The sequence below is a fragment of the Podarcis filfolensis genome, assembly GCF_964270895.1.
Source record: "Podarcis filfolensis genome assembly, chromosome: 9".
NCBI lineage: Eukaryota > Metazoa > Chordata > Lepidosauria > Squamata > Lacertidae > Podarcis > Podarcis filfolensis.
This window is the reverse complement of record NC_139610.1, coordinates 21,386,208-21,413,307: the sequence shown is the minus strand read 5'-3', so window position 1 is coordinate 21,413,307 and position 27,100 is coordinate 21,386,208. Positions and strand designations below refer to the sequence as shown.

The following is a 27,100-nucleotide window of genomic DNA, read 5'->3' as shown; positions in this document are numbered from 1 at the left end:
AGAGGTTCCACTGTATATATTTTTACCATCAGTCCAGTATTTAGTCTAGCCATTTTTTGTTTGTTTCCAATTTGCTCGCTCTTTGGTTATGAGGCCAGTATTGTACATATAACACCTCATCTGTTTTCTTCTCCAGGGATTTCTGATAGTCCAATAAGGAATTTAGGTTAATATTGTGGGGTATAATGTACCTTGGAATGGAATATTAATAAAATCCATTTTTCTATGTTACACGGCAGTCATTCTTGAAAACAGACAGGGACTGTATTTCTAGCTAGGGCTCTAAAGGGATTCACTGGACTCCAACATCAGATTAATATTATCTAAAAAGCTGGTGCGTGAGGGTTAAGCTCACTGAACTGTTAGATCATGACAGAGATCTATACTAGGCATTACATTTCCCATAAAATCTTAGGCAAGTGGGTTTTCTTCTCTGTTTATTAAGCTGGTAGTTTTATTATTTTTACAGGAGAAAATAGCGACATATGGCAGAAATGAATATCTTTAAAATGCCATGCATACCATCAACGGTTGCCAAATTTGCTCTGGCAGTGCATATGGCGGCTTCTATTTATCTCAAATAAAATCGACTAAAAGGGAAGTTTGAAGAAAACAAAGCACTGGCTAAATAAGAAGGCCCACATTCTAGTATCAACTACATATGAAGCATTTCTGGTTTTTAGAGAGGCCAGGTTGTGCCTTACCCCTTCGCTGATGACTGTCACTGTAGCATCCGCGACATTCATGGTGACAGGCACCCAGTCGTCTCGGCTGGAGGAGTCGATGAGGCTTTCTATAGCGGCATTCAGGGTGTCCATACCTGCAGTTGCAGAGCAACAGAGACAAGATCACTAACGGAGAGTCAGCGTTTTATGGCAGGAAGAATATCAGGCATTAAGTTCACAGGGTGGGTATGTGTTTTAAAGTAAGATTTTATTAAAGCTTTTTCATGACACAGTAAGATAAAAGAAACAAATCCAGTCCTTTTTTCTGGGGGGACGCGGAGGTACGCATACCCCTAAACGTTTTGTGAATCTAAGTTTGGCCTCATTGAGGGGCAGTATTTCAATAGGAGTAGGAAAATGAGAGTACCCCCTGCAAAAAAATTAAAGACAAAAAGCACTGAACGAATCTAAATAAAAACAAAAACGGGGAAAGAAAGAGAAAACACCAAAGGAAAACCCAGAAAATAGAAGAAAGCATTATGTTTGATAGAGAAAAACTATTGCTGACATTTATGATTAATACAGTGGTACCCGGGTTAAGTACTTAATTCGTTCCGGAGGTCTGTTCTTAACCTGAAACTGTTCTTAACCTGAAGCACCACTTTAGCTAATGGGGCCTCCCGCTGCTGCTGCGCCGCCGGAGCACAATTTCAGTTCTGATTCTGAAGCAAAGTTCTTAACCCGAGGTACTATTTCTGGGTTAGCGGAGTCTGTAACCTGAAGCATATGTAACCTGAAGCGTATGTAACCCAAGGTACCACTGTAATAATAATTAGAAAACCCCTTTTGGACTTTTTGCGTTAAAAGGAAAATGAATTAACCTATGTAGGTCAGAAGATTGGGAAAATATTGCCTAGTAGAAAGTGGAACAGTCGGGTGTCACTCTAGAGTGAATATTTTGAATAATTTCTTCTATGTAACTGACAGATGTAAAATCGGACGTCCTTTTTATTTTTCTTCTCAAAGTGTGGTATTGGGGCACACCCCCCCAGCCTGACTCACATTGCGGGGGGGGGTGTTTTTTGGGAGAATAAAATGAGATGAAACCCATATATGCTACCCTGAGGAAGGGCAGACTAAGCATGCTAATAAAAGTCATAAAAAACAGGGGTGTCCAAGAGAAGCTGCCAACAAAGATGTAGAAATCTCAGCTGAAGCAGCTGTTTCATTCCTTCATTTATACGCTGATATACACTAGTGGCCAAAATTGTGGAAACCTTTTGGAAAAAGTGTGTTTCCGAGGTTTGATGGCTCATAGCACCTGATTGGCTCTCTAAACACTCATGCTCATTGGCTACATTCAAATGAAGGAAATCTACGGCATATCAACTTAAGCAAGCTGTGCTTCCTTTTTCGGGTTATTTGGCTATAACTTTTGATAGAATACAGATAACTGAACAAACTTTGCTGCATTACATTCTTCACTGAATTATCTTTCCATTGATACATAACTTTATGTTATTACTCCAAAAAAGTGGTGTTATGAGCCATCAAACCTCAGAAATACACTTTTTATTAGCCAAAAATTGGAAATCGCAAGAAATACCAACAATAGAAGATTGGCAGATGAAGATGTTTGGATTTTTTGGAGCTGGCTGCCCTGACTGGAAGAATCTGTGACCAGAAGGAAGAGGAGACACAAGAGGATTGGAAGAAATTTAAAGAATATTTAGCTAACTATTGTGATATAAGATAATTAGAAAATTCTTGGAAGTAACAAATAGGCTTAGGGGCAGAATAAGAATAGGTGGTAGTAAATATTAAGGATTTGAATATTAATAAAAGAGATGAGGATAGTAAATGAAAGGAGTGAATATTATTAGAAATATGAATTTGGAGAACTGCTATACAGGGGTTATAATGAAATTCAGTTAGAGGGGATTTGAGGAAGTCAGTTATGGACAAAGATTCAACCTACCCACTGGCTTAGCTACAGGTAACATGCCCAAGTACTGTACATGGAACTTCTGGACCAGCTCAGTCTTTGGTGTTGGGAAATCTACTGCATGGGAACAAAAAAATCAATTTCAACTTATCAAAATTCACATCAGGCAAAATATCCTTATTTCAAGGGCAGAATAAAATAATTCATCAGGTAGTCGATCTCATAGGGATATCATTATCGATTCTAATAAATCTGTCCTCCTTCTACCTACTATCGCACATTAAAAATAAGCCTGAGTAATTTCTGGGGAATTTTTAAAAAAGTACATCATCATCTTTTATTCTTGTAAAGTAAAAACAGACAAATCTGTTTAGCAGATCTTGCCTGCTCCAAATAAAGCCAGAGAAACAACCCAAGAGTCTTGTGGCATCTTAAAGACCAAGGAAGTTATTTTGACCTACGTTCATGCTTCAACAGACTTAACATTACCCCTCTGGAAACACGCTGTGAAAATTCTTTTCACAGTGGTTATTTATTAGTATTTAATTAATAAGTCACCTGTTTTGAGACTACATAGTGAAGACAACATTCCAGTCACACAGTACCTTGCAAGGGAACATCCAGGGTGACGTTTGTCCGCTCTTGTAACGAACTGCAAGCCACAGCTTTGGCATTCTTCCGTTCAGCCATAATCTGGAGAAGACAGTGATCATATTATTACGATTATTATTTATTAAATTTGTAGGCCGCCCTTCATCCGTAGATCTCGTCGTACAATCCTAATCCTGAAAGCCCTTAAAAAGGAGTGTTTCTCTTTTTCACCATAACTCAGATGGGTTAAGGAACTACGGCTACAATCTTATGCACACCTACTTGGGAGTAAGCCTCACAGAACTCGTTGGGGTTTCTTTCCCAAAAGGATTGGGCTGCCTGCATTTAAATTTAAAGAGGCATGTTTGACAACCTGCAGTGCAAATATTGATGGAGGTGGTGGAAAACTTTACAGGGATGGGAGGTTTTCGCTACCACATCAAATGCACCATATCAAAAAGCTTAATATATAAAAGTTATTTGCAATCTGGTACTCTGTAACAACCCCCATGACTTTTGGGGGCAGAACAATTTAGTACGGAGATCTTGTCCGCAGCGTAAGCAGTGGTAAGGACAAAGGCTATAGGCACTTCATGTACCGTCGTAAGACCTTTTATGTCTCCCCTCTGAGCTAGCAGTGTTGATAAAACACTACACACCTTATGTGGGCCATTTCTTTCCGTAGCCTCCCATAGGATACTGTCAACAGGTCAGCCCTAGAATGTGTTGAGCCCTCTTTTCTCTGCTGCTAAACATTATCTTTAGAAGCAGTTTCTCCTGCACAGAAATGTATGCCAGGCAACTGTTTGTGTGGAAGCTTTGGTTTGGACCTATACTCTTAAATGGCACGGAAATAGATTTCACTGAAATCAGGGAGACTTCATGTAACACGCTCAGGAGTGTCGTATGGGGGTATGTTCGCACAGGAAAAAGGAGAGGATAGAATGAAAACAACAAAAAGAAAGCTTGCCTTAGAACAGATTTCGTGCAGGCTTGTGGCAATGGCTTTTGCTGGCGTGTCACATCGAAACACGTGGCACTTCAAAATCCTCGTCTCTCGGTCTCTTGCTACATAGGCAAAGTCTCTGTACAAACAAAATTAATTACCTTATTCAAAGCAGTATCACCCACAGAAATACCTGCTTCAAAAAGAACGCAAAGGAACAAAGATCACGACAGCTATGCTCTTGCCTCCAGATTCTGAATGAAAACCACAGGAGAGGATTGTGGTATTGTGCTTGCATTCTGCTTGCAGGTTCCCCAAAGGTGCCTGGTGGCCACTGTCAAAACAGGACCATTGTCCTGATCCAGAAAGCTATTCTTATGTTCTTAAAGATGACAACTGAATGGTCAGAACTTATTCGTTCCACATACTTAGTAGCTATCGCCATCAAGGGAAAGGTAAAGGGACCCCTGACCATTAGGTCCAGTCGTGACCGACTCTGGGGTTGCGGCGCTCATCTTGCTTTATTGGCCGAGGGAGCCGGCGTACAGTTTCCAGGTCATGTGGCCAGCATGACTAAGCCGCTTCTGGTGAACCAGAGCAGCGCACGGAAACGCCGTTTACCTTCCCGCTGGAGCGGTACCTATTTATCTACTTGCACTTTGACGTGCTTTTGAACTGCTAGGTTGGCAGGAGCAGGGACCGAGCAACGGGAACTCACCCAGTTGTGGGGATTTGAACCGCCGACCTTCCGATCGGCAAGTCCTAGGCTCTGTGGTTTAACCCACAGCGCCACCCACATCCCTTAGCTATCGCCATAAAAACAATTAAATGGGCCTGCGTCCTAGGGAGGGATTCCAAAGCACAATTCCCTTTGTTGCAGTAGCAGAGCACATGCTCTCCATGCAACGGGTTTCAGGGTCAACCTTTGGTGTCCCCAGGGAGTGCTGGCAAGGACATGGGACTGAAAAGACTTGGGAGCTCTTGCCAATCAGTCAACAATACTTAACTCGAGGGCCTCACTTGCTGTAATGATCAAACAAACAAACAAAAAAGGTTTGGAATGCACTGATAACTGTGTTATAATAACCACAATCAGATGCTCTTAATAGAGATGAAAAGTAACCACAACAAATGCTCTTAATGGAGACTGCATTTTTTTTCACTTGATCTTGAACATATCCAAGACCAGGCCTTTAACCTTTGCTGAGAATCTGCTTAGGGAGACACTGTTTGCTCCCCGCTGCTCTGAAATGATCACCCTGCCTCAATTCTCTTCCTTAGAAGTCGCCACGGAGGCCTGAGACACTAAAGGCTATAAGAAGTGCAGCTTTCTATACATGCCATGATTCCACAAAGGGGGCAAAGCTGTCACCGCAAGCAAAGAAATGGCATCGGCAGGTATCACTGGGGATGGGAGGGCAGAAGGGACCGGCAAACATCTGCTGCAAAATTATCCATCAGCATTAGCAATCAAATGTGGATCCTTCCTTCCGGCAAGGTCCAAATGATAGGGTGACTTCAATATTTAATCCTATCAGATAGGGAGCTCAGGAAAATCCGTAGGCGCAGTTTGCAAGGGCACTCCCCTGGAGTAGATTCTGTTTAAAGGCTGCTGGAGAGAAAGAGATAGGTTCGAAAGCTGCTACGGCTGAAACACTTTCCTCCCATGTAAGCCGTTCTGGAGCAACAATTCACCCCTTCCCTGTACTGCCACCAAGGTACGGTGACCTTGAGCATCCGTGACAATGCTAATCTCTTGCACAAAGGCCAGGGAGGGGGGAAAGGTTACGGTCTTTGCAGATACAGAAGTGTTCAATATTGAATACATCACCGGAGCCCTTCATCTTGGCTTTCTTATCTATCTCTCTTACTGTGGAATCCTTTCTGGGTCATTTGCTCTGTTAACCTCAATTCTGCATTAGCTCATTTCAAACGGATTAATACGAGGAGAGATTTATGGGCAAACTGTTTACCTGATTTACTAAGGAATTTACAGGCTTCCCAGCTCCATGCTGGGAAACTTAGAAGAAGAGGCAGACGTCTGCATCGCGACAGTTCTTTGTAAGGCAAGGAGATCAGAAACCTTTTGCATTTGGCTCTCGCCGAGGTGGCATATATTCCATTTTATCCTCGCAACTGCCCCGAGGTGAGATTAGGCTGTGAGGAAGTGACTGGTTCCTAGTCACACAAAGAACTTTCAGGCTTTTGAACACCAGTCTCCCCAGTCCAAAGCTATGAGAGCCAGTGTGGTGTACTGGTGAAACCAGCTGGGAAGTTCACTGAGCAATCTTGGGCCAGTGGCTGTCTCTTAGCTTGACCTCCCTCACAGGGTTGTTGTGAAGGTAGAATTGGGAGGGGGAGAATTATGGCTCCTTGAGCTGCTCAGAGGAAACTGACAAATAAATAAAGATTCACCACAATAGTACTTCAGTAGGGAGTAAGGGGCAGGGGCAATGAAAATGTCAGATTATGGATTATGGAAGTCCTAGAGGCAAAAAAAGGTCACGCTGTATAAAGGTCCAGCTAGGTCACAGCTAAATCTAGAAATTCTTTAACATGGACCCAGTATTCACTCCCTTTTTGCTGGATTCCTATACTTGATAGTCCCCACTCTCAGCAAAAAGCTGTGACAAAAAGAAGTACAACTGGCTTTCTTTGATGCAGAGGATAAACAATATGGGACGACCTTCATACCCAGTTTGTAAGCTTATCAGAGGTAGTATGTTAAGACTAGGTAAACCCTGGCCTAATGCACCAAAGTTATTACAGTGGTACCTTGGTTGAAGAACAGCTTAGTTTATGAGCAACTTGGATTAAGAACGCTGCAAACCCAGAAGTAGGTGTTTTGGTTTGCGAACTTTGCCTTGGAATAAGAACATGTTTCGCTTCCTGTTGAGTGCGTTCCATTTGTAAATTGAGTCCCCCGCTGCTTTGGGAAAACACACCTTGGTTTAAGAATGCCTTGGTTTAAGAATGGATTCCGGAACGGATTAAGTTTGTAAACCAAGGTACCACTGTATTGGGGTTGGGTCTTTTTTTTGGGGGGGGGGGTTGTTCACTGTGTAGAGGCTGAGGAGAGAAATGAAATGGCTGAAGTGAGCTTGGCAAGATCTGCTAAAGGGCACAGGACAGAAGGGTGCGGTTCTGCGCTGAGAGGAGGCCACAGAGGAAACAACAGGCGCTGCAAGTGTGACAAAAGTTATAAGCCATGCTGCTTATAACTTACATTCCTGTACAACTACTTTTGTTTGCTTCAAATTGTAAACTCAGACCAGCCCCAAGGCTACATGGTAGAGTCTTCGCTTCACTTTTTTTACGATCCCCTTTTGCTGGTTATGCTCTTCCTGAGTCAGGCCCATTGATTCTCCCTCTAGCTGGGAGGTAGTTGCCCTTTGGGTTTGTGTGTTGAATTTGGTGAGCCTTCCGCCTTTTTCATTTCTTTAAATCGCAACTAGGGGTGCCCGGAAAGAGAGAGGATGCAGTTATTGCACCCTCAGCAGCTAGATAGGCAACTGAGCACCACATGAAGGAGCTTTGGAGTCCGGACAAAAGGGACACAGCTGTGACTGAGGGAACCTATTTTGCTCTTTAGAAGAAACCATTGTCTATCTGTTTCGCCTGGTTCAGGAACAAGTTAACAGGTGGAGTCAACGTGGCTGCTCTCTCAACATTGCTCAATGCAAAATATGCCTCCTATTAAAAACCGTTGCCAAACGAGGCCCCTGAGCATAGTTTTCCAATACCTGCCACGTACTGTTTTATGCAGAAACAGCCGTTCACCAAAATATTAATTCTTTATGCATACACTCTGCCTGGTAGTAACGGCAATTATCAGCTAAAACTAGACTGAGCTGTTATTCTGAACCAAATCTGGAAAACAAGGGGGATTTCTTGGCAGGGCTAGAGGGGAGAGAATCAATTACATGTTATGGTATGCAAGGCTGCGGCTTTGTTGATTAGCCCAAGCACAAAATAATCCTTTTAATTTAAGGTACTCTGGTCAGCTTATTACAGAACAAGGTGGCCAGGGGACAAAAATAACCTCTTCAACTGAAAGAAAAATGATGAAATAGAACAAATATGGGGGGAGGGGAGAGATACTCCATTATTTTACTTTAATTCTTTTAAATGGTTATTCTTTGGGACTAATTGGATGGCCATGCTTATTTAACACCCAGTTAAGCATCATTTAACCATGCAATGATGGTTATGTAGCGACATAAAGCAGAATTTATGTGACCACTACCTGGTATGAACGAGGCTAGTCATTATACTACTGCCCCTTGAGACATCCCGATTAAATGCAGCCGGAAAGAATTTCTATTATTAGAAAAATGAAGGGGCTGCAGCCACAAATTCATGCTTAGGGTTGAGGCAAGAAGACCCACTTTTATAAGCCTTTAAAACATTGCACATAGGAAGCTTCCCAAGGGTGCAACCATTCCCTGCTCCTGCGTTCTCAATTGATCCATTGTCTTGCAAACAATGACTGTTTTCACATGTGGCGTTTAAATTGCCTTTGGAGATTCAGTCCCACTCTTCTTTTTCATTGTTGTTTGTTGTCGATTGTTGTTTAGCATTAACATGTCACAAATCCATTTGCTTGCAGAATTCGTTTATAACCAACGACAATAAGCTAACCTTGCTAAGAATTCTTCCCGTTAAATATTTTTCTGTCCAAAGAAAAATGACATGCAGATTTAAAGGTTATTCTTGGAGTGGCCGATGAGCTTCAGAGTGGATTCAGACAAAGTAAGTGTATAGTGTACGAATTAACTACTGCAAAACTTGGAACCCAAACACTGCAAACCCGGAAGTGTTCCAGTTTGCAAACTTTTTGCGGAAGCCAAATGTGCTCCGTTTTGAGTGCCACACTTCCATTTTGAGTGATATGCTGAGGTCTGTCTGTTTTTGCTATTTATTTTGCGTTTTTGTTTTTGCAGCTCTTTTTTTGTTTTGTTTTTGTGACTATGTGGAACCCAGTTCAGCTACTGATTGATTGTGTGACTGCAGTACATTGTTTTATTGCTTTCACTTTATGGTCTTGTTAAATAGTAAAATTCATGTTAAATTGCTGTTTTAGGAGTTGCTTTTAAATGTCTGGAACGGATTAATCCATTTTGCATTACCTTCTATGGGAAAGCGCGCCTTGGATTTGGAACGGTTTGGTTTTGGAACAGACTTCCAGAACGGATTAAGTTTGAGAACCAAGGTACCACTGTATTAGACACTTAAAAAAACCCAAACCCACAGTTGGCCCTAGTACCTGACCTGTGAGATTGGCAACGTAAGTACCAACCCTGTAGTTATTCAGCGAGGGGCTCATTTTCTCCAGGGCCCTCCTACTTTTCATCAACAACAGGGTTGGTGGGTTTGGTTCAGAGATGCTGGCCACACTAAGAACTTATATTGTGGAAGTAAATGCTGCATAGAGAAACCCTGAATTGTCATGCAACTGTGTTTTGAGAAGTGCAAAGGGCCCTGAACCTTGTACATTGGGTTATTAATTTATGGACATACAGGAGGTTCCATGTCGGCCACACGGACGCTTCCTTCCTGCTCATGAGAAACTTGCTTGATCTGAGGGAAATTAGATGCCCTCAAGAGCGCAACACACACAGCCGACATATTCCAACAAGCGGCAATTTCTGCAAATTGTTTCACTCATTTCACTGCTTATCCTTTTATATCATTTCTGTATGCGATTTCTCTAACTTCATCAGCACACCAGTCGAGTTGTAATTCATGGCTAAATGAAAGCTAATTAACTATTTTGTGTGTTAAGTTAGACTGATTCTGCAAAAGTTGACACTCAAGTAAGCATGCCCTGGACAGTCAATGTTCTGGTGCAGAGCAAAACAAATCACACAGAGAACAATGTCTTCCTATCAAACTTTAGCCTTCAGCCTGAATTATCCATTGTCTTGCGGAATTTTGTCAGATCTCGGCTTGCTGATCTGTCTTTCAGAATTTCAGCGCTACAATTCTTTTCCACCTTAAGCAAAACAGTGGATTTTCAATTCTTCCATAAAGTCCATGAAATATAAATACTCAGGAAAACCGCTATCTTATCCCCCTGGCATTGCTCCCTCCAGGGCATTGTAAGAAGATTGTACTGTTGTGGCTCACAGAGCTTTAGCCTTGAAGAGAAGAACTCCCTGATGCTATCAAAGCCAGTGACTTTTAAAAGTACTGAGCTCTATTAAGAATACAACCTCAGACTTCTCTTGAATAAGCCTTCTGACCAGTCCTGCAACATATACAATGGGTTCTGGAAATTTAGAATATTTGGAAGGTGGACTGCAGAGACGAAAGGGATCAGAGAGGCCATTTAGGCCTAGCCAGGCCACCCACCCCTTCACAGACTGAATAAACTAGCAAAAAGATATTCACCAAAATTCAATAAGCATGGTATAAAAGCATCACTATTTCTATGCAGTGCTAACAGCGGGTTTGCAAAAGACCATTCAGGCACAAGGGGGAGGTATCAGCAGGAAATGGAAAACCAGGTAGGAGGAGGAAGGGAACGGAGTATCTTGAACACACAGGCTCCATGCTGCAACATTTTGTTGCAGTTCCCATTTGTCCAAACTCTCTATCCTTTACTAATGTCAAATCTGTGGCCTTTTAAGAATAATGGAAAAAAGACAAGCAACAGGGTTTGTGATATATACACTGTGGCAAATTTAACATTTCTTTTGCTCTCATTGTATCTCATGCTACTTCTCTGTCTCTTGATTATAAGTTTAATCTTTGTGTCTGGGGGAAAAAGGTAATATGTGGAAATGACTTGAATGTTCACATATTGCAAAGTCTTGCTCTTTTCCAGCAGTCTGCAAGGTTACAAAGGAAATGATAAAGTCTGATTCCCAAAGAAATGTTGGATGACCCTTCTGAGGCACAGCAGGCAAGTTTTAGGAGGGCAATCCTTGTTTTAAGACCCAACCCAGAACCCTATTTCTTTTTTTAAAAGGAGCATGAGATATCTGAAGGAGCCTAACATTCCTTCTAGAGACAGATCAGGAACTTAGGCTCACTGGAAGAATACCTGTTTATCAGGAGCGAGGCAGGCACCTATGTTCTTCCCAGGTCTACAGCCTAGGAGTATAATTTAATGGGGTTTTAAAAAATATAGTTCTGTTAAGATTCAGCTAGATTCAGCATTGGGACTGAATATCTAGGATCATGCAGACAAAACCAGATTGAATGGAAAATCCTTTCCCCCACCTTGGAGATGGGTGTTTTAATATTTTTCTTTTGGATGACATTTGAGTTGGCTTCTAAAATGCATCTATCTAAAGGGGTTGGAGAACTGCCATTTGATAAGGCAAAAGGGGAACTTACTTGATTACGGTTCTAATGGCAAGAAACACATTTGCGCCAGAAGTATGGATTTGCAAGGCAACAACAGCTAATGCTGGTGATGAAAGACAGGAAGAAAACAGAATAGAGAAAAACAATTTACCTCTCTCTGAATCCCGGAAAAGCATGGAAAAACAGAGCAGAAAGAGAGAGTTAGAAAACATTCACACAGACAGTCCCAGTCACTCGATGCTCCTTGCCTGGTTTTCCTTACGAAGGTGCACTGAATCTATTCTGCTTCCATCCAGCCATTATTCTAGGATAAATTCTTTTTTTATGACCAAGTCTGTAAGTATTTTTGGAAACATACAATTGAGGCCAACAGGTATCAGTTGAATTTAGAAGGCCAGCAGCACAGGAATATCAGCTGTGGAGGATAGGCTTAAAATATCACACACAAATAAGGGAAGCAGTTGGCAGAAGTGTCTACGGAAAGCCAGTCACAGCAATCCTTGCGCTTGCAGAAGAAGATTGCATTTAAAGAGACAACATCAAGGAAATCACAGCGTTAACGCTACTGCACAAAGGCTGTTTCAGCATTTCGAACGTCCTACGCTTTTTCAAAATTCTCATCCATTTTTTGTTATTTGCATTTCTTTATTTTTCGCTTTGGCTTTGGATGATGAAATAGAATGGCTGGGCTTTAAAAAAAAGGATGTAAAATAAAAGATGTAACCTTTATGGACATTTGGGATGATTTAAAAAGAAAAAAAAAATAATGCAAGGGAAGTTGTATTAGCTGTTATAGCCAGTGAAGAAGAAACATGAATTTAAGTTAAATGTAGTGAAGTGCAGTAGCTAACAGTTTCAGCTGGTTCTAATCCTGCTTCTGCCACAAGCTCAGTAATAGCCTAAATAAACCAGGAAGCAGATAGACTAATGGTACGGGCTCAGCCCAGGATTGCAGTTTGTTTTGCTCTAAAGGGAGGGAGTAAAGCCGTAAAGTCCACTAGAACACATCCCATACATATTATGGTCTACCAAGCCAAGTTTCTTGGCTCAATGTTACATGTGGATATGGAAATTCAAGCTCACACAGCATTAAAAAAAACCCTAGTGTTTAAGACAGCAAGCATAATGGAATTTAAATCAAAACTGGATGAGATATTACTGAGTGCATGGAGTTCACTATTTGCAGAACTATTGCTTCAGGCTCTTGGTAGCATTTCACACGCTGGTAACTTAATTTCATTGTTTGATAGTTAGGAAGACAGAGAGGCAGATGTCTGAAAGATAATGCCACACCAACTGTTTCCAGCTACAGATTTGAAGAATAAATTTAGCGGGGGGGGGGGGGAGTTGACTTAACATCTCCCACTTAAGCCACCTTGAGCATGGCTTAGTATGGAAAGGTGGTATACAAATAAAAAATGTTGCCGCTGCTGCGAAAGTCGCTGTGGCTATTTTACACACCCTTCGCTTGCAATGCTTAAAGAATTGGGGGGGGGGGGTGCTGCAATATCTGCAATGTCCTTTTCAAGCTAAATCCCTATGGATGCTCGAAACCACAGATGGATCTTCCCTGTAGTGGCTAATTAACCTTTAGAACAGTCCTTCTGCTGGCACTTCCAACATCACCTGTGCATCACCATGGGCTCTTCTGAGGAAGGGTGAATCATAAATAAACAAATATTATTTATTTGCATTAGCTATAAGCCACCCCTTATTTCCAGAACATGTCAAATGTGCAAAACACAACAGTAGAAAGGACACAAGCGAGTTAATGATATACAGTGGTACCTCAGGTTACATATGCTTCAGGTTACAGATGCTTCAGGTTACAGACTCCGCTAACCCAGAAATAATACCTCGGGTTAAGAACTTTGCTTCAGGATGAGAACAGAAATCATGCTCTGGCGGTGCGGCGGCAGCAGGAGGCCCCATTAGCTAAAGTGGTGCTTCAGGTTAAGAACAGTTTCAGGTTAAGAACGGACCTCCAGAACAAATTAAGTACTTAACCCGAGGTACCACTGTATAGCACAAAAACATATGGACAAGAAAAGAGAATCAAAGAGCACAACTACAAACTTGTGTCTCTGCAATACTGTATGAAACTCCCTTCTATAATCACAATGGTTATTTCTTCTTCTGAACCTTTGGTCACTTCACTCCAGTTCTATCAGTACCCAAGCCAGGAACAGTCGGACATGTAAAGAATTTGAAGTATCTGCCATAAATAGCACGCGACGACACCCTTCTTTTTGTCAACTGGCAAATATTCCATGACATAATTTAGATACAGACATAAATTAGATCCATAATTTAGATCTAGTCCAGCCTTCTCCATCAGCCCCAGCCTGCAGTCCAAAACATCTGGAGGGAAGAAAGTTGAGAAAGGCTGGGCTACACCATTTCTCCATAAGAGAATATTCCATTAGCACAAACTCTGCTCCACTGCTTATAGTGACTGGCTGACCAACTGCATATGTTTTAACAGTAGTTTGCACTGCAGCCCTTGTGCAAACATGAACCTATTGCTTTCTGCTGTCTTTCCAATAGTCAAGATCTCAAATTCATAACTTCCCTATTTCCTCCACCCTCAGGAGTTGCTGCTTAAAAAAAAAAAGGTGCCACATTAGATCACTGAATAATTGCACTAGAAGTCTCATCAAATAAATTTATTAACAGACTGCTGAAAAAATTATTGTAGGCTGACTTTGCTTTAATAATCAATAACATGTAAATTCTTTTTTTAAAAAAATATTTCAATTGCTTTACTGTTTTATCGTATTATCAACGCATAAGGTAAAAAAGGACTCCTGGATGGTTAAATCCAGTCAAAGGAGACTATGGGGTTGTGACACTCATACATACACAGGATAATAAGAAAGAAAAATAACATAAATATAAGACACACACACACACAAATATTAATGGTAATATAACCTATTCCTCCAACTGATTTGACTCTTATAAATCTTAACTTTCACTCCCCTCCCACTCTTTCTCTGGTTTCCTATCTGCTATCTTTTCAACTGTGTTTTCTTTCTCTACTAAGTTGTTTTCATTACCTTACATCACCCCACATTGTAACCTCTACTGCTGAGTATTGTCAGCCTGTTACGATTATTTTCTTGCCATAATATTTTTCCACGTAATCTATATATAATGTAAATACTTGTGACACAGGTAGGGTGATGCATTCTGAACAAGTACATCCATCCTGAAAAAATAGGGCAACGGGCTATTTTATAAATGGAAGGCAAGGGCTTGGTCCATACAAAAGATTAATGTGGATTTGATGCCACACGTGCCCCTAGCATCCTCATCTAAATGCCAGCCTATACCTTTTAGGAACCAAATCCAGATTCTTCAGATCCTCTGATAAGGGGGAAAACCACTGTAAAAACGCACATTGCCCAACAGTCAATGTAGTGAAGCACATTATGGTGGCGCAGTTCTGTGGGCAGCTCTTTACATGTTTCACAGCATTTCCTTGTGTGCTCCCTATGACCACACCTCCTGTTTCCATTTGCTCCTTGCCTGAAATCAACGTAGCCATTCTAATGTCACCAGCTCCAATGATGCAGCTTGCCTGTTTCTACCAGTTGCTGCTGAAGGCACGTTCATGGTCCATATACAGTGGTACCTCGGGTTACATACACTTCAGGTTACATATGCTTCAGGTTACACACTCTGCTAACCCAGAAATAGTGCTTCAGGTTAAGAACTTTGCTTCAGGATAAGAACAGAAATCGGGCTCCGGCGACACAGCAGCAGCAGGAGGCCCCATTAGCTAAAGTGGTGCTTCAGGTTAAGAACAGTTTCAGGTTAAGAACGGACCTCCGGAACGAATTAAGTACTTAACCCCAGGTACCACTGTATGTATTTAGAGAAAGGCAATGGGTAAAGAAAATGAAAAAAATGCTTGCTCTCCAAATCCCTCCCAATATTTCTCCTGATCCAAGAGAATTTCAGTATTCCTATCTATCTATCTATCTATCTATCTATCTATCTATCTATCTTGCATTCAAGCCATAAACGAAACAACAGAGATGCTCAGAAAACAGCAGAACTTCCCCAACGATGCCTGAATCTCTAACAGTGCAACCTTAAATATGTTTACTCAGAGGCAAATCCCACTGCGTTCAATGGAGTTGACTGCCACATCAGTGTGCGCAGGGTTGCAGCCATTGACTGAAATCAAAAGCAAATCCTACTGAACTCATTAAGACTTACTTTATGAGTAAATATGCTCTGGATCAGGGTTGAAAAGCTGTTTTGTAACTGCTGGGGATGTTACAGTTTGGAAATTAATCCTATTTCTCTATGTGGTGTCGTGGACTTCTTGCAACTTAATAATTAATTCCACACAAGATAGAAACCCATTCAGCTGGCATACTTTCACAGCTGGATGATCCAGGCTTGGCTGAATGTCTGTGTTTTTCAAGAAATTCCCCTCAAGGCTAAAGTCGAATTGTATATTTTATAGAAGGCAAAAAGTGGGGCTTTCAACTCTGCCTTAATCGTAAATGAACCATGGCTTTTTCAAGACTGTGGAAAAAATACTGAGCGCACTGTGGGAAATGCATCTAAGCTGTTTTTAGCCCCAAAATGAACAAGCCCCTGTAGGGCCAGCATCAAAATATCAAGCTACTAGATCTGAAATGGAAACAGCTGGTGTTGCTGTGGGTGTCTACAGAATCCATGGCTATTTAAAGGACCCTGGTAGGGATAATACTATGGCTTTCATATTTTTATCAGTAATGATTAGCTAAAGGAATGTTGGGAAATCTCTGGCTCAGATTTTGCTAGGTTACAACCGCCATCAGCCCTCACGACTCCCCATGTTGACTGGAGCCAACGGAAATTTCCACAAGTGGGGTTCCCCCTTCCCGCTTAATGGGACCAGAGTTGTGTGGCTGGTCTGAAGAATCCTTAAATCAATGTTTAATAAATAAGGGGCACCTGGAGCTATTGTGCGTGAGACAATCCACACAATTCATCAACAAAAGTAGCAAGTGGTTCCCTCTGTCTTGTTCCGCTTTTCCTGGAAAGAGTCAAGGCCACAGGCCAGATAAGTCACCAGAGGGAGATCGTTCCAAATCAAAATACAGTGGTACCTCGGTTTACGAACAGCCCTGTTTACGAACTATTTGGTTTATGAACTCCGCAAAACCGGAAGTAGTGTCCCGGTTTGCGAACTTTACCTTGGTCTAAGAATGGAATCTGAATGGTGGAAGGGCACCGGCGGCGGGAGGCCTCATTAGGGAAAGCGCGCCTCAGTTTAAGAACAGTTTCGGTTTAAGAACGGGCTTCTGGAACGGATTAAGTTCGTAAACCGAGGTACCACTGTAATGTATAATAAGGAACTGGCTGAATCATTTCCTAATGTTGCCATGGTTTCCCGCCTTCTTCAAGTATGCCAACCCCAACAACAATCCCTTATTAAATTACGGTCAACAACAGTTCCATCAAGGTAGTCCTCACTATCTGTTCTCTCTACAGAATGGGATCTTTTGAGAGAAATTTCTTCTGTAATTTCATATCTGAATTTGCAGCCAAGCAAATGAGAAAAGGGGTATTGGCTACAAGAGCCTGGATATAATTTGTTATGTGTGAACATGTTTCGTAACTTTGTATGTGGTATTTCATGATGAATCATGGAAAGAGACACAGGATACAGGAATGCTAAGCACGGCAACCAAAACCATTTGAGGCAAACCTTAACTATTGGCTTTTTGTTTGTTTAAAGAAAAAGCTCTGGCAATTGGAGACATAGAGAAGTTAAACAGAAAAGCGATTTATTTTAAGAACAAAACTGATAAAAGAAAAGATGTTGCAAGAGATGTCTCTCAAAAAATTGTGGATGTTACAAGCTTCTAAACAAGGTGGTAAACACACAGCTTCTTTTCACTTCAGTTTCTTAAGCTAACTGTATAGTCTTAGTGAGTTCAGTAGGATTTGGTGCTACAGCTTAGGTCTTAATCTTCTTCTTTGGCGATCAATCCGAGCAAATTTGTCTTCCATGAACACAATCTTAACAGTGAGTCTGTAAGTGACTGTGGAGGCCAGTTCTGGATCCACACTTCCTTCACAGTGAGGACATAGGTTAACGGGCAGGAGTTGATCACAGTGAGGGTTTGCCAAATGTGCCTTCCTCTTAGCATGTTTCTCCATTTCGTCCTAAGTTTGAGTGTCTTCAAAGCCCATGACACCTTTGGTAAAGACAGTTCGCCAATTGGAGCGCTTGCAGGCCAGTGTTTCCCAATTGTCAGCGATTATACTACATTTTTAAAAGATTTGCCTTGAGAGAGTCTTTAACCTTCTTTTGTTGACCGCCAGCATTACACTTGCCATTTTTAAGTTGAGAATAGAGTAGTTGCTTTGGAAGACGATAATCAGGCACCCGCACAACATGACCAGTCCAGCAAAGTTGATGTTGAAGAATCATTGCTTCAACACTGGTGATCTTTGCTTCTGCCAGTACAACGGCATTAGTTCGCCTGTCTTCCCAAGTGATGTGTAAAATTTTTCAGAGACACTGTTGATGGAATTTTTTGAGGAGTTGGAGATGGAGTTTAGAAGTGGTCCATGTTTCGCAAGGGTACAGTAAGGTGGGTAGTACAATAGCTTTGTAAACAAGCATTTTGGTTTCCCTGCAAATGTCCCGGTCCTCAAACACTCTGCTCTTCAATTGGGAGAAAGCCGCACTCGCAGAGCTCAGGTGATGCTGGATTTCGGCATCAATGTCGGCCCTTGTGGAAAGATAACTGCCTAGGTAGGAGAAGTAACCGACATTTTCCAAAGTTATACCACTGAGTTGGATTTGCGGCACTGCAGAGGGGTTGTTTTGTGCTTGTTGGTGCAGCACTTTGGGATTTTAGATTTTGAGCGATAGGCCAAGCTTTTCGTAAGCTTCTGTGAAGATATTTAGGTCTTAATACTTGGGTTCTTAAACAAGGTGGTATTTTCTGTCAGTTTCCCTGCCTTCTATAAATCACACCCCTGAACCTTCTCTAGTATTATAACAGACCAGGGGTTCACCACACCCCTTCCTAACTGGTTTGGGATCCTTTTCTTTCCAGAAGTTCTATCCCTTTCTTATTGAATTGAGACCCAAGTAGAGTTTCCCTACTAACTCTACTTCCCCTGTCCCCAATTCAGCTTCCCAGTTTTTCTCTTGTCTGTATATTCCTAAAAAGACACTAATTACTGCGTTTCCGACTAAGCTCAGAGACTTCCTTATCTGGCTATTATTTTCCTCAGACTGGATTTTACACTTACACACACCCACACACCCACACACCCCAGGAGCTATATTTGGTGATCACTTGTAGCTGAGTAAGATTGTCTTCCATAAACACAGTTTTAACAATGAGTCTGTAAGTGACTGTGGAGGCCAATTCTGGATCCACACATCCTTTCACAGTGCTGCCTCCATCCCACTCTGGCTAGCTGTACCCGCAGCCAAGCAGAGAGAGGCTCCAGTCCAGCACTGCATCGCCAAACTCTGGTCCAGCTATATTCTACTATTGTGTAGAGCATTTATAAATATATATTTTCAGTTTTGGAGACAAAGCCTTAACACACTGCTTTTGATGTCAAGTATAGATGGTTGTTGAAAGGATATTACACATTTTTTTCCCCAGCTGAGGTGCAGTCAGAAGCTATAGGGGGCTCCAATGAACAGCCTGGCCCTCTCTGTCTTTAAAAAGGGCCTGGAACAATGAACTACATTTTATGGAAATTATGGGCCTTTTGAAAACAAGTATTTTAAGAGTGACAACTCTTTTGAAGATTTATTAGATCAGGTCTGCAGGTTATGTCTTGACCACGTGAAGATGGTCAAGGAGGTCACAGACCAGGGGTCAGTAAACTTTTTCAGCAGGGGGCCAGTCCACTGTCCCTCAGACCTTGTCGGGGGCTGGACTATCTATCATCTATCTATCTATCTATCTATCTATCTATCTATCTATCATCTATCTATCTATCTATCTATCTAATCTATCTATCAAAATGAACGAATTTCTATGCCCCACAAATAACCCAGAGATGCATTTTAAATAAAAGGACACATTCTACTCATGTAAAAACACACTGATTCCCGGACTGTCCGTGGGCCGGATTTAGAAGGCGATTGGGCCAGATCCAGCCCCCGGGCCTTAGTTTGCCTACCCATGCCATAGACCCTTTGGCTCTGATATACAGAAATTATTTATGCAAAATTTTATATGCTACTTGTTCAGTCCTGAGGGCTCCTAGAAAGCAGCTTACAATCAAATGTTAAAAGGATCTCAATAGTATATGGGAGAGGCAGTAATTACACACACACACACACACACACAACTTTTTAAAAAATTATTTGACTCATTTACATATACGACAAGCCACAAGAGGTCTGGAACAAGCCTTTAAAACTAAAATGGGACAATTTATTCAGCCCATGATATGGGTATATTAAATCTGGATCACTGCCTCTATCAATAACTTAAAATTAGCACCATGGCCCAGGATATTCAGCATTTTATCCAACATAAATTGTAGCTTTCATTTTATTACCACACCCGGACTGGAATAAAATTCAATTTAATTGAATTAAAAATAATCTGTACCAGTCCCATAATGGGTTTTAAGATCTAACTGAAATATCCACTGTGCCCAAACATTAATTTATGTTACAAATTTTAAATGTCCGTTTGGCAATTTTCATTAAATCTTGCCTGGTTGCAATATTAAAATGGTTCTAGAGTTGGGGTTATTGTTGACCATAAATTGCATGAACAGTTTTTCACATTGAATGTTCCACAAATACGGCACAGGGATTAAGTTAGGGAAAGGAAAGCACATTCCCTTTCCAGAGTAAATAATTTATTATTATTTCGCCTCCCAAGAAATGCTTCAGGAATGAATAATAAAAAAGCCCATCTTCTCCCAGTTGTTAAAATTATGTTAATGTTGAAGTAACAACTATAAATACGTAATTAAAGCCATTGCTCTAAGATATGCCGTTTGCTGTGGGTTTTATTGCAGTAGAACAAAAACTCAGCAGCACTTAATATTCTTTTATGCTCAGAAAACAAATATATAAGCAGAGACAACAGGCAATCCAAACAGCTTTCCCCCAACAAATGTCACACTCCAAGTTGAAGAATGAACGTGCTGAGTGATTAGAAAGAAAAGGAGAAGATTGATGGGTTTTTCCTCTCTTCCATTCCCTCTCCAACAGCTTAATAAAGATTCCTAGCAGCCATACATCAGCTAATAAGTCAATAAACTCCCTAGTTACACATTCTTCAGCAGATACAGAAAGGATTAAGAAAGCAGAAATTCCTCACTGATCAAAATGAATCCAAAAACCTTTCAATCATGAACTTCCTCGTGTCGAAGGAAAGCTGCCCTATTTACGTATGCATATACATATGTATCTAAATACTAAAGCTGATAATCTTCATCATTAAATATACACTAGAAATATAAATCGAAGGAACAATAAAGTTATTCCACCTCTTGAAAGAGCAAGTTCTCTTACATGCTTATCAAATAAGAGATGATTATGAATGAAAAATAATCAGTGAATCTCTAATGGTAAAGATAGCTTTCATCCCAACAATTATATCTGCCACGAGCACAAGTAGCTGCCCATTTGCACTATCACCAGAAAGTCATTGTGAACTTGGCAATTCATTGCGTTTTCTCCCCCTCCCCCATTACATGCACGGTTGCGATTGAGAACAAATTACGTCCGAGCTTACAAAACTGCCAATTTAGGCAAGTCGATATAAGAGGGCTTAGTAATTGCAGCCAACGAACGGCAGGTATTTGGGCGACTTGAACAGTGAACAATAAGAGCAGCTGAACATCAGACGGGTCTCGTCGTCAGCTAACAGTCCGTCAGTTTACAGCCATGTCCTGAAAGCAGAAACGGCGAATAAACTGTGCTTACAGTGCAAGTCCCATCTGGCCATTACAGCTGCGATTCTGATATTGTCGTTCTTGGAAAACAAGAGGGTCAACCTGCCCTAAGAAGCGGCTTGCCTGCCCTCAATCTTTAACCTAAATAATCTCTGCCCTGAATTTGCACAGAGAAGACGAGCGCTACTGAAGACAAAAGGCTACTTGCTCCTGCTTATACTGTATGCATCTGTAGTAATAAGACGGGGTGCGGGGGGAGCGGTCCCCTTTTTAAGTTCCTTACCTTATTCCTTCTTGCAGCAGAGAGGGCTTTTTAATGCCTGGCACGTCAGGCTGACCAGGCAGCCCCCAACACTCCCCGATTCCCCATTTGCACAGGCATCGGCAGGGCAAAGTGCTCTCTCAGCTCAGCCATATGCATGCTCCTGCTTCGGCGACATGCGTTGAATACCCGTGGGGGGGCGGCAGCTCATTCATTTTGCATCAAGTTGGAGCAGACCCTCTCAGCTGCAACTCTCCTCCGCGAGATGCCCTCCCTCGTTCCTTCTTTCCTGTCCTCGCTCAGTCAGCCCAGCTGTGTGATTAGATGCAGCTGTGAAGGAGGGGGGAAGCTGCTCTCCTCTCAGCCTTGCCTTTCCCCCCACCCCGTTTTTGAGTACTTTTTAAAAAATATTCTGTGCAATGAGAATCCCTGAGCCCCTCCCATCACCTCCCTAACAGATCTATGCTATTACAGACGATCCTCCTTTCGGAAGCCAAACAGATCCGCCAAGCTTCCGATACTGATGTCAAAAGTGTGCAGAAGAAATCGTACACCTACTGCACAATACAGTGGTACATTGGGTTACAGACGCTTCAGGTTACAGGCGCTTCAGGTTACAGACTCCGCTAACCCAGAAATAGTACCTCGGGTTAAGAACTTTGCTTCAGGATGAGAACAGAAAGTGTGCGGCGGCGGCGGGAGGCCCCATTAGCTAAAGTGGTACCTCAGATTAAGAACAGTTTCAGGTTAAGAACGGACCTCCAGAACGAATTAAGTTCTTAACCCGAGGTACCACTGTAAACGGAAATAGTGCAGAAAAAACAACAATGGGCCCTTTGTTTTGGTTGCTGGGGCCAACGCCGGGCGTTTTGCTAACGTTTCTGTTGTTAAGGGCTTGCCTCAAAAGGTAGGGGAGAAAGGTTCAGTCGGCAGAGTGTGAGACTCTCAACCTCAGGGTTGTGAGTTTGAGCCCAACATCGGGCAAGATTCCTGCACTGAAGATGGTTGGAGTAGATGAGCCTTGTGGTCCCTTCCTACTCTACGATTCTATGGAATAAAAATTACTCAAACTGTTTGCATCTCACTTTTCAGAAGAGAATATACTTAAACTGGGTTGCAAAAAGGTATACCTAAGATTGCATAAAGTACACACCTGCAGTTTGTTTGATTTCTAAAGTATTAGTTCTCTCCTTCCAGCGCTGTAAAAAGGTAAAGGTAAAGGACCCCTGACAATTAAGTCCAGTCGCGGACGACTCTGGGGTTGCGGCGCTCATCTCGCTTTACAGGCCGAGGGAGCCTGTGCACAGCTTCTGGGTCATGTAGCCAGCATGATTAAGCCGCTTCCGGCGCAACGGAACACTGAAACCAGAGCAGTGCATGGAAACGCTGTTTACCCTCCTGCCAGAGCGGTACCTATTTGTGTACTTGCACTTTTTGGCATGCTTTCAAACTGCTGGGTTGGCAGGAGCTGGGACAGAGCAACGGGAGCTGACCCCATCGCGGGGATTCGAACCGCTGACCTTCTGATCAGCAAGTCCAAGAGACTCAGTGGTTTAGACCACAGCACCCCCCACGTCCCCTTTCCAGCGCTTTATACTACATAATTTCGAAGATACAAATGGTTCACTACTGTTCAGGGCCAAAGCCTAGCAACCCCCCATGAAGAACTGCCTGGCTTAAGATAATAAGTGTGCTCTGAGAAACTCTCTTTCTGGAGGAGAGATTCTCATTGAACTGTTTCTCTTCATTTCTGTCACTGTTAAAACAGATCTACTGTTTAACAAACGAGAGCCTGCCTGCCTGCTGCTGAAAAACAAACCTTTATTAATGTACAGTTAGGCGGATTTCTGACCTGGATGCGCTATAAACATTGTTTGCAATCCCAGACATTGCAATCCAACAAACAACAAAAGAGCCCCACTGCAAGAATGGCTGTCATTATAAGATTTTTTTTTTGTTGCTGCAGATTCAATACGAGATGCCCATCTCATGCCAAATAGGGCTTTTGTTTCCAGCTGTAAACTTTCACTTCCATTGCCTATCCTACTGCCACAGTCCTTTGCTAGAGTTGGCTTTAGAGATGCTCCTAAAGTCCTTCACAAATCTTGAATCCCCTCCAAGTCTTACAAGGCTGCTAAGCAGGCTTGTTAATATTCCTCTCGCGTTTCTTCCCTTAAGCCAGAAAGCAACAGTGACATGTGTTAAACATACTAATTTTAACTCTCAAACTAGCTGTGCAGGGACACCACTGACTCAAGAGGAGTCCCATTTCTTTTTCAGTGTACAGTGATACCTTGGAAGTCGAACGGAATCCGTTCCGGAACTTCCAAAATGTTCGGAAACCCAAGGCGCGGCTTCCGATTGGCTGCAGGAAGCTCCTGCAGCCAATTGGAAGCCGTGTCGGAGGTTCGGCTTCCAAAGAACGTTTGCAAACTGGAACACTCATTTCCGGGTTTGTGGCATTTGGGAGCCAAAATGTTTGACTCGCAAGGCGTTTGGGATCCAAGGTACGACTGTATTAGACTGGGTAGTATTACATGCAAACATCAGCGGCCAGCTATGGCCTATTGGTCTGATTGGGACCCACGCCTGGGTCTAAGCATCTATTCCTGGGATGGAAAAGCAAATGTGGGCCACAGACATAATGTAATTGTGACATACTGTAAGTGCCCCAAGTGGTTGCCTGCATCTACGAAAGACCACTTCCTTCAACTGAAAGGTGATATGGCCTTCATTGTACACAGCCTTTCGTGTGGAGCAGCCATGTTGCATTAGGAACATATAAGAGGAGCACGCTCCCACCCAAACACCATGGAAACATGAACCCCAACTTGAGTAAGAATCAAACCCTATCCATGGCTATTAGCTAGTAATAAAATCCAAATTTCAGCGTGATCCATGCCCTGCAGCCACAGATGTTGTAGGGCGATGTATGGATGGACAGTTATCTTGGTAACTTGTAACAAAAAGAATGTCTTGAAAACCAAGCAAAAAGACCCCATGAGGGTTTTTATTTATTTGTTTGTTTATTTTAAAAAAGAAAACTTAAGTTTTTTTTTATTGCATTCCCCAACAAAAGCAATCTTCAGCAAAAATCGGGAAATACGTCTTATACCTATAAAACATCAAAACCTATTATGTACAGTGAGGGGGGGGAAGTATTTGATCCCCTGCTAAATTTGCCCGTTTGCCCTCTGACGAAGAAATGACCAGTCTCTCACAGCTACAATAAACCATTAAAATTATGGACTGGTCATTTCTTCATCAGAGGGCAAACGGGCAAATATAGCAGGGGATCAAATACTTCCCCCCTCACTGTATTATAATCCCACCCATGTAAACCACAGGCCAGGCCTTTCCCCAAGGGTCCTCTGGAGGGACTTTTCAGGAGGCACGGAGGCTGGAGTGAGAGAAGGAAGCAAGGAACTCACTGCGTAACTGGCTTCTGCTTGCACAATCCCTGGATCCAAGCTGCTTGGGGCAGAGGAATGGGCAAGTATTGTTCTTTTATTAATTAGCTAAGGGCCTATGAGTATGGCGGGCTGTGAATACTGAATCTCCAACATTTCTAACCTCCCACTCCTCTGCCTCTATTCATCCTCCTCGTCCTGCCTATCATCCAGTAGATCTCATCAAGTCTGAAATCTACAAACAGAGACAAAGGAACCCTTGTTGCAACAAGGGAATCGTTCAGTGTCTTTGCATCTGACTGTTTGATCACACGGAACTTTCAACAGTGATACCTGACTTTTTCTGCTCAGTAGTTCAAAACACTGCGCTCCTTACACGGCGTGTTTAGGTTTAGAGATGAATTAAGGTAGAAAAGGCCACGATTTCTCCTTTGATAAGCTTCTGCAGGGTTCTCCAGTATCACAGTGGGTCTTTGTTACTTTTGCAAGTAAGTTGGCTACCCAAGTGTAAGTTGGCTACCCACTGGCTCGCTGGTAGATGTCACAGCCTGAATTGTCAGAGAGGAAGACATGAGCCATGCAGTTGGCACACTGGGGGAAACTGGAAAATCTCCATGGTCAGAAGCAGAGGCCAAGAACCAAAAAACCTGGCTGGTCACTGATGGGAAAAGAGACATGACCGAATGGAAGCTTTTTCTGATCCCAGTGCTTTTCTTCAATGGAAATACTATGTTTTGACTCAAAGCATGAGTGAAGGGACTTGTTTTGCATCAATAAAATAACTTGATTGAACACTGCAGGTGAACCCCCTACTGAAATTATCCTTCAGACCATGTTTACTGTACCATTTAAATAGTCAGATGAGTGTATGTGTTTTAAGGGACTCTGATGCATAAAGATGGATGGTATTTCATTAGGCAATCTTGTATGAGATATATAATGCAGGCCATTTTTTCAGGTTCACTAAAACACAACATTATTCATGCAGAAATCATTTGTGACTCATAGAATTGTTATTTTTTTTGCCATCTAGCTAATGCATCAACTTAAGTCATTTGAATTTTTATGCTGAGAAATTAAAAACTGAAATGAGACTTTAAGTACACGCACACAGACAACTCCAGTCATCAAATGCAATTCAAGAAAGAGATTTGTTGCCAGAGGGCACATCGCGTTGAATAGCATGAAGCATCAAAAGTCCCTCCCCTTGTGGAAGCTCAGTTATGGAAATGGGCCGACACATAATCCTCACGATTATGAGCCTGGAGTTAGAACATGTACCTATCTTTCAAAAACGTAGCACTAGAAAACAATTTTCTAACAATAATCCAGATCTCCTACTGTATGCATTCATCATATAAATGCTTTAAACATCTTAAACATAACAGACATTCAAAGGAATTCAAGGGCATCCATTATTTAAATATATGAATGCATAAAAAGAAGACTGAAGCATCATGCTCTTGTTATATGTATGTGTTTCATATGTGTGGCCAAACTGGATGGCTTCCAGCACGTATAAATGCATTATAAAACATCAAACATTAAAAACTTCCCTTAACAGGGCTGCCTTCAGATGTCTTCTAAAAGTCAGATAGTTGTTTATTTCCTGGACATCTGATGGGAGGGCGTTCCACAAGGCAGGCGCCCCTACCGAAAAGGCCCTCTGCCTGGTTCCTTATAACCTCACTTCACGCAGTGAGGGAACCGCCAGAAGGCGCTCAGTGCTGGACCTCAGTGTCCGGGCTGAACAATGGGCGTGGAGAAGCTCCTTCACGTATACTGGGCCAAGGCCATTTAGGGCTTTAAAGGTCACCACCAACCCTCTGAATTGTGCTCGGAAATGTAGTGGGAGCCAGTGTAGATCCCTTAAGACTGGTGTTATATGGTCCCGGCGGCCACTCCCAGTCACCAGTATAGCTGCTGCGTTCTGGATTACAGTGGTACCACAGGTTACAGACACTTCGGGTTACAGACTCCGCTAACCCAGAAATAGTACCTTGGGTTAAGAACTTTGCTTCAGGATGAGAACAGAAATTGTGCGGCGGTGGTACGGCGGCAGCA

The 27,100-nt window shown here is 42.2% G+C and overlaps 1 protein-coding gene across 23 annotated transcripts in view; it reads right to left on the bottom strand.

Moving 5' to 3' along the window:
- APBB2 (amyloid beta precursor protein binding family B member 2) overlaps positions 1 to 27,100 on the bottom strand; it is a 171,579-nt gene that overhangs the window by 7,100 nt on the left and 137,379 nt on the right. For 14 of the 23 annotated variants that reach the window (XM_083630335.1, XM_083630355.1, XM_083630353.1 and 11 more), the window contains 4 exons: positions 4,172 to 4,286; positions 3,216 to 3,303; positions 2,644 to 2,727; positions 705 to 820 (listed from right to left, as the gene is read on the bottom strand). In XM_083630335.1, the coding sequence (XP_083486461.1) occupies positions 705 to 820; positions 2,644 to 2,727; positions 3,216 to 3,303; positions 4,172 to 4,286 (403 nt within the window). Of the gene's footprint in view, positions 1 to 704; positions 821 to 2,643; positions 2,728 to 3,215; positions 3,304 to 4,171; positions 4,287 to 11,612; positions 15,090 to 21,647; positions 21,956 to 27,100 lie in introns of those variants that run through there. The other 9 variants (XM_083630342.1, XM_083630352.1, XM_083630336.1 and 6 more) reach the window with 4 other exon arrangements.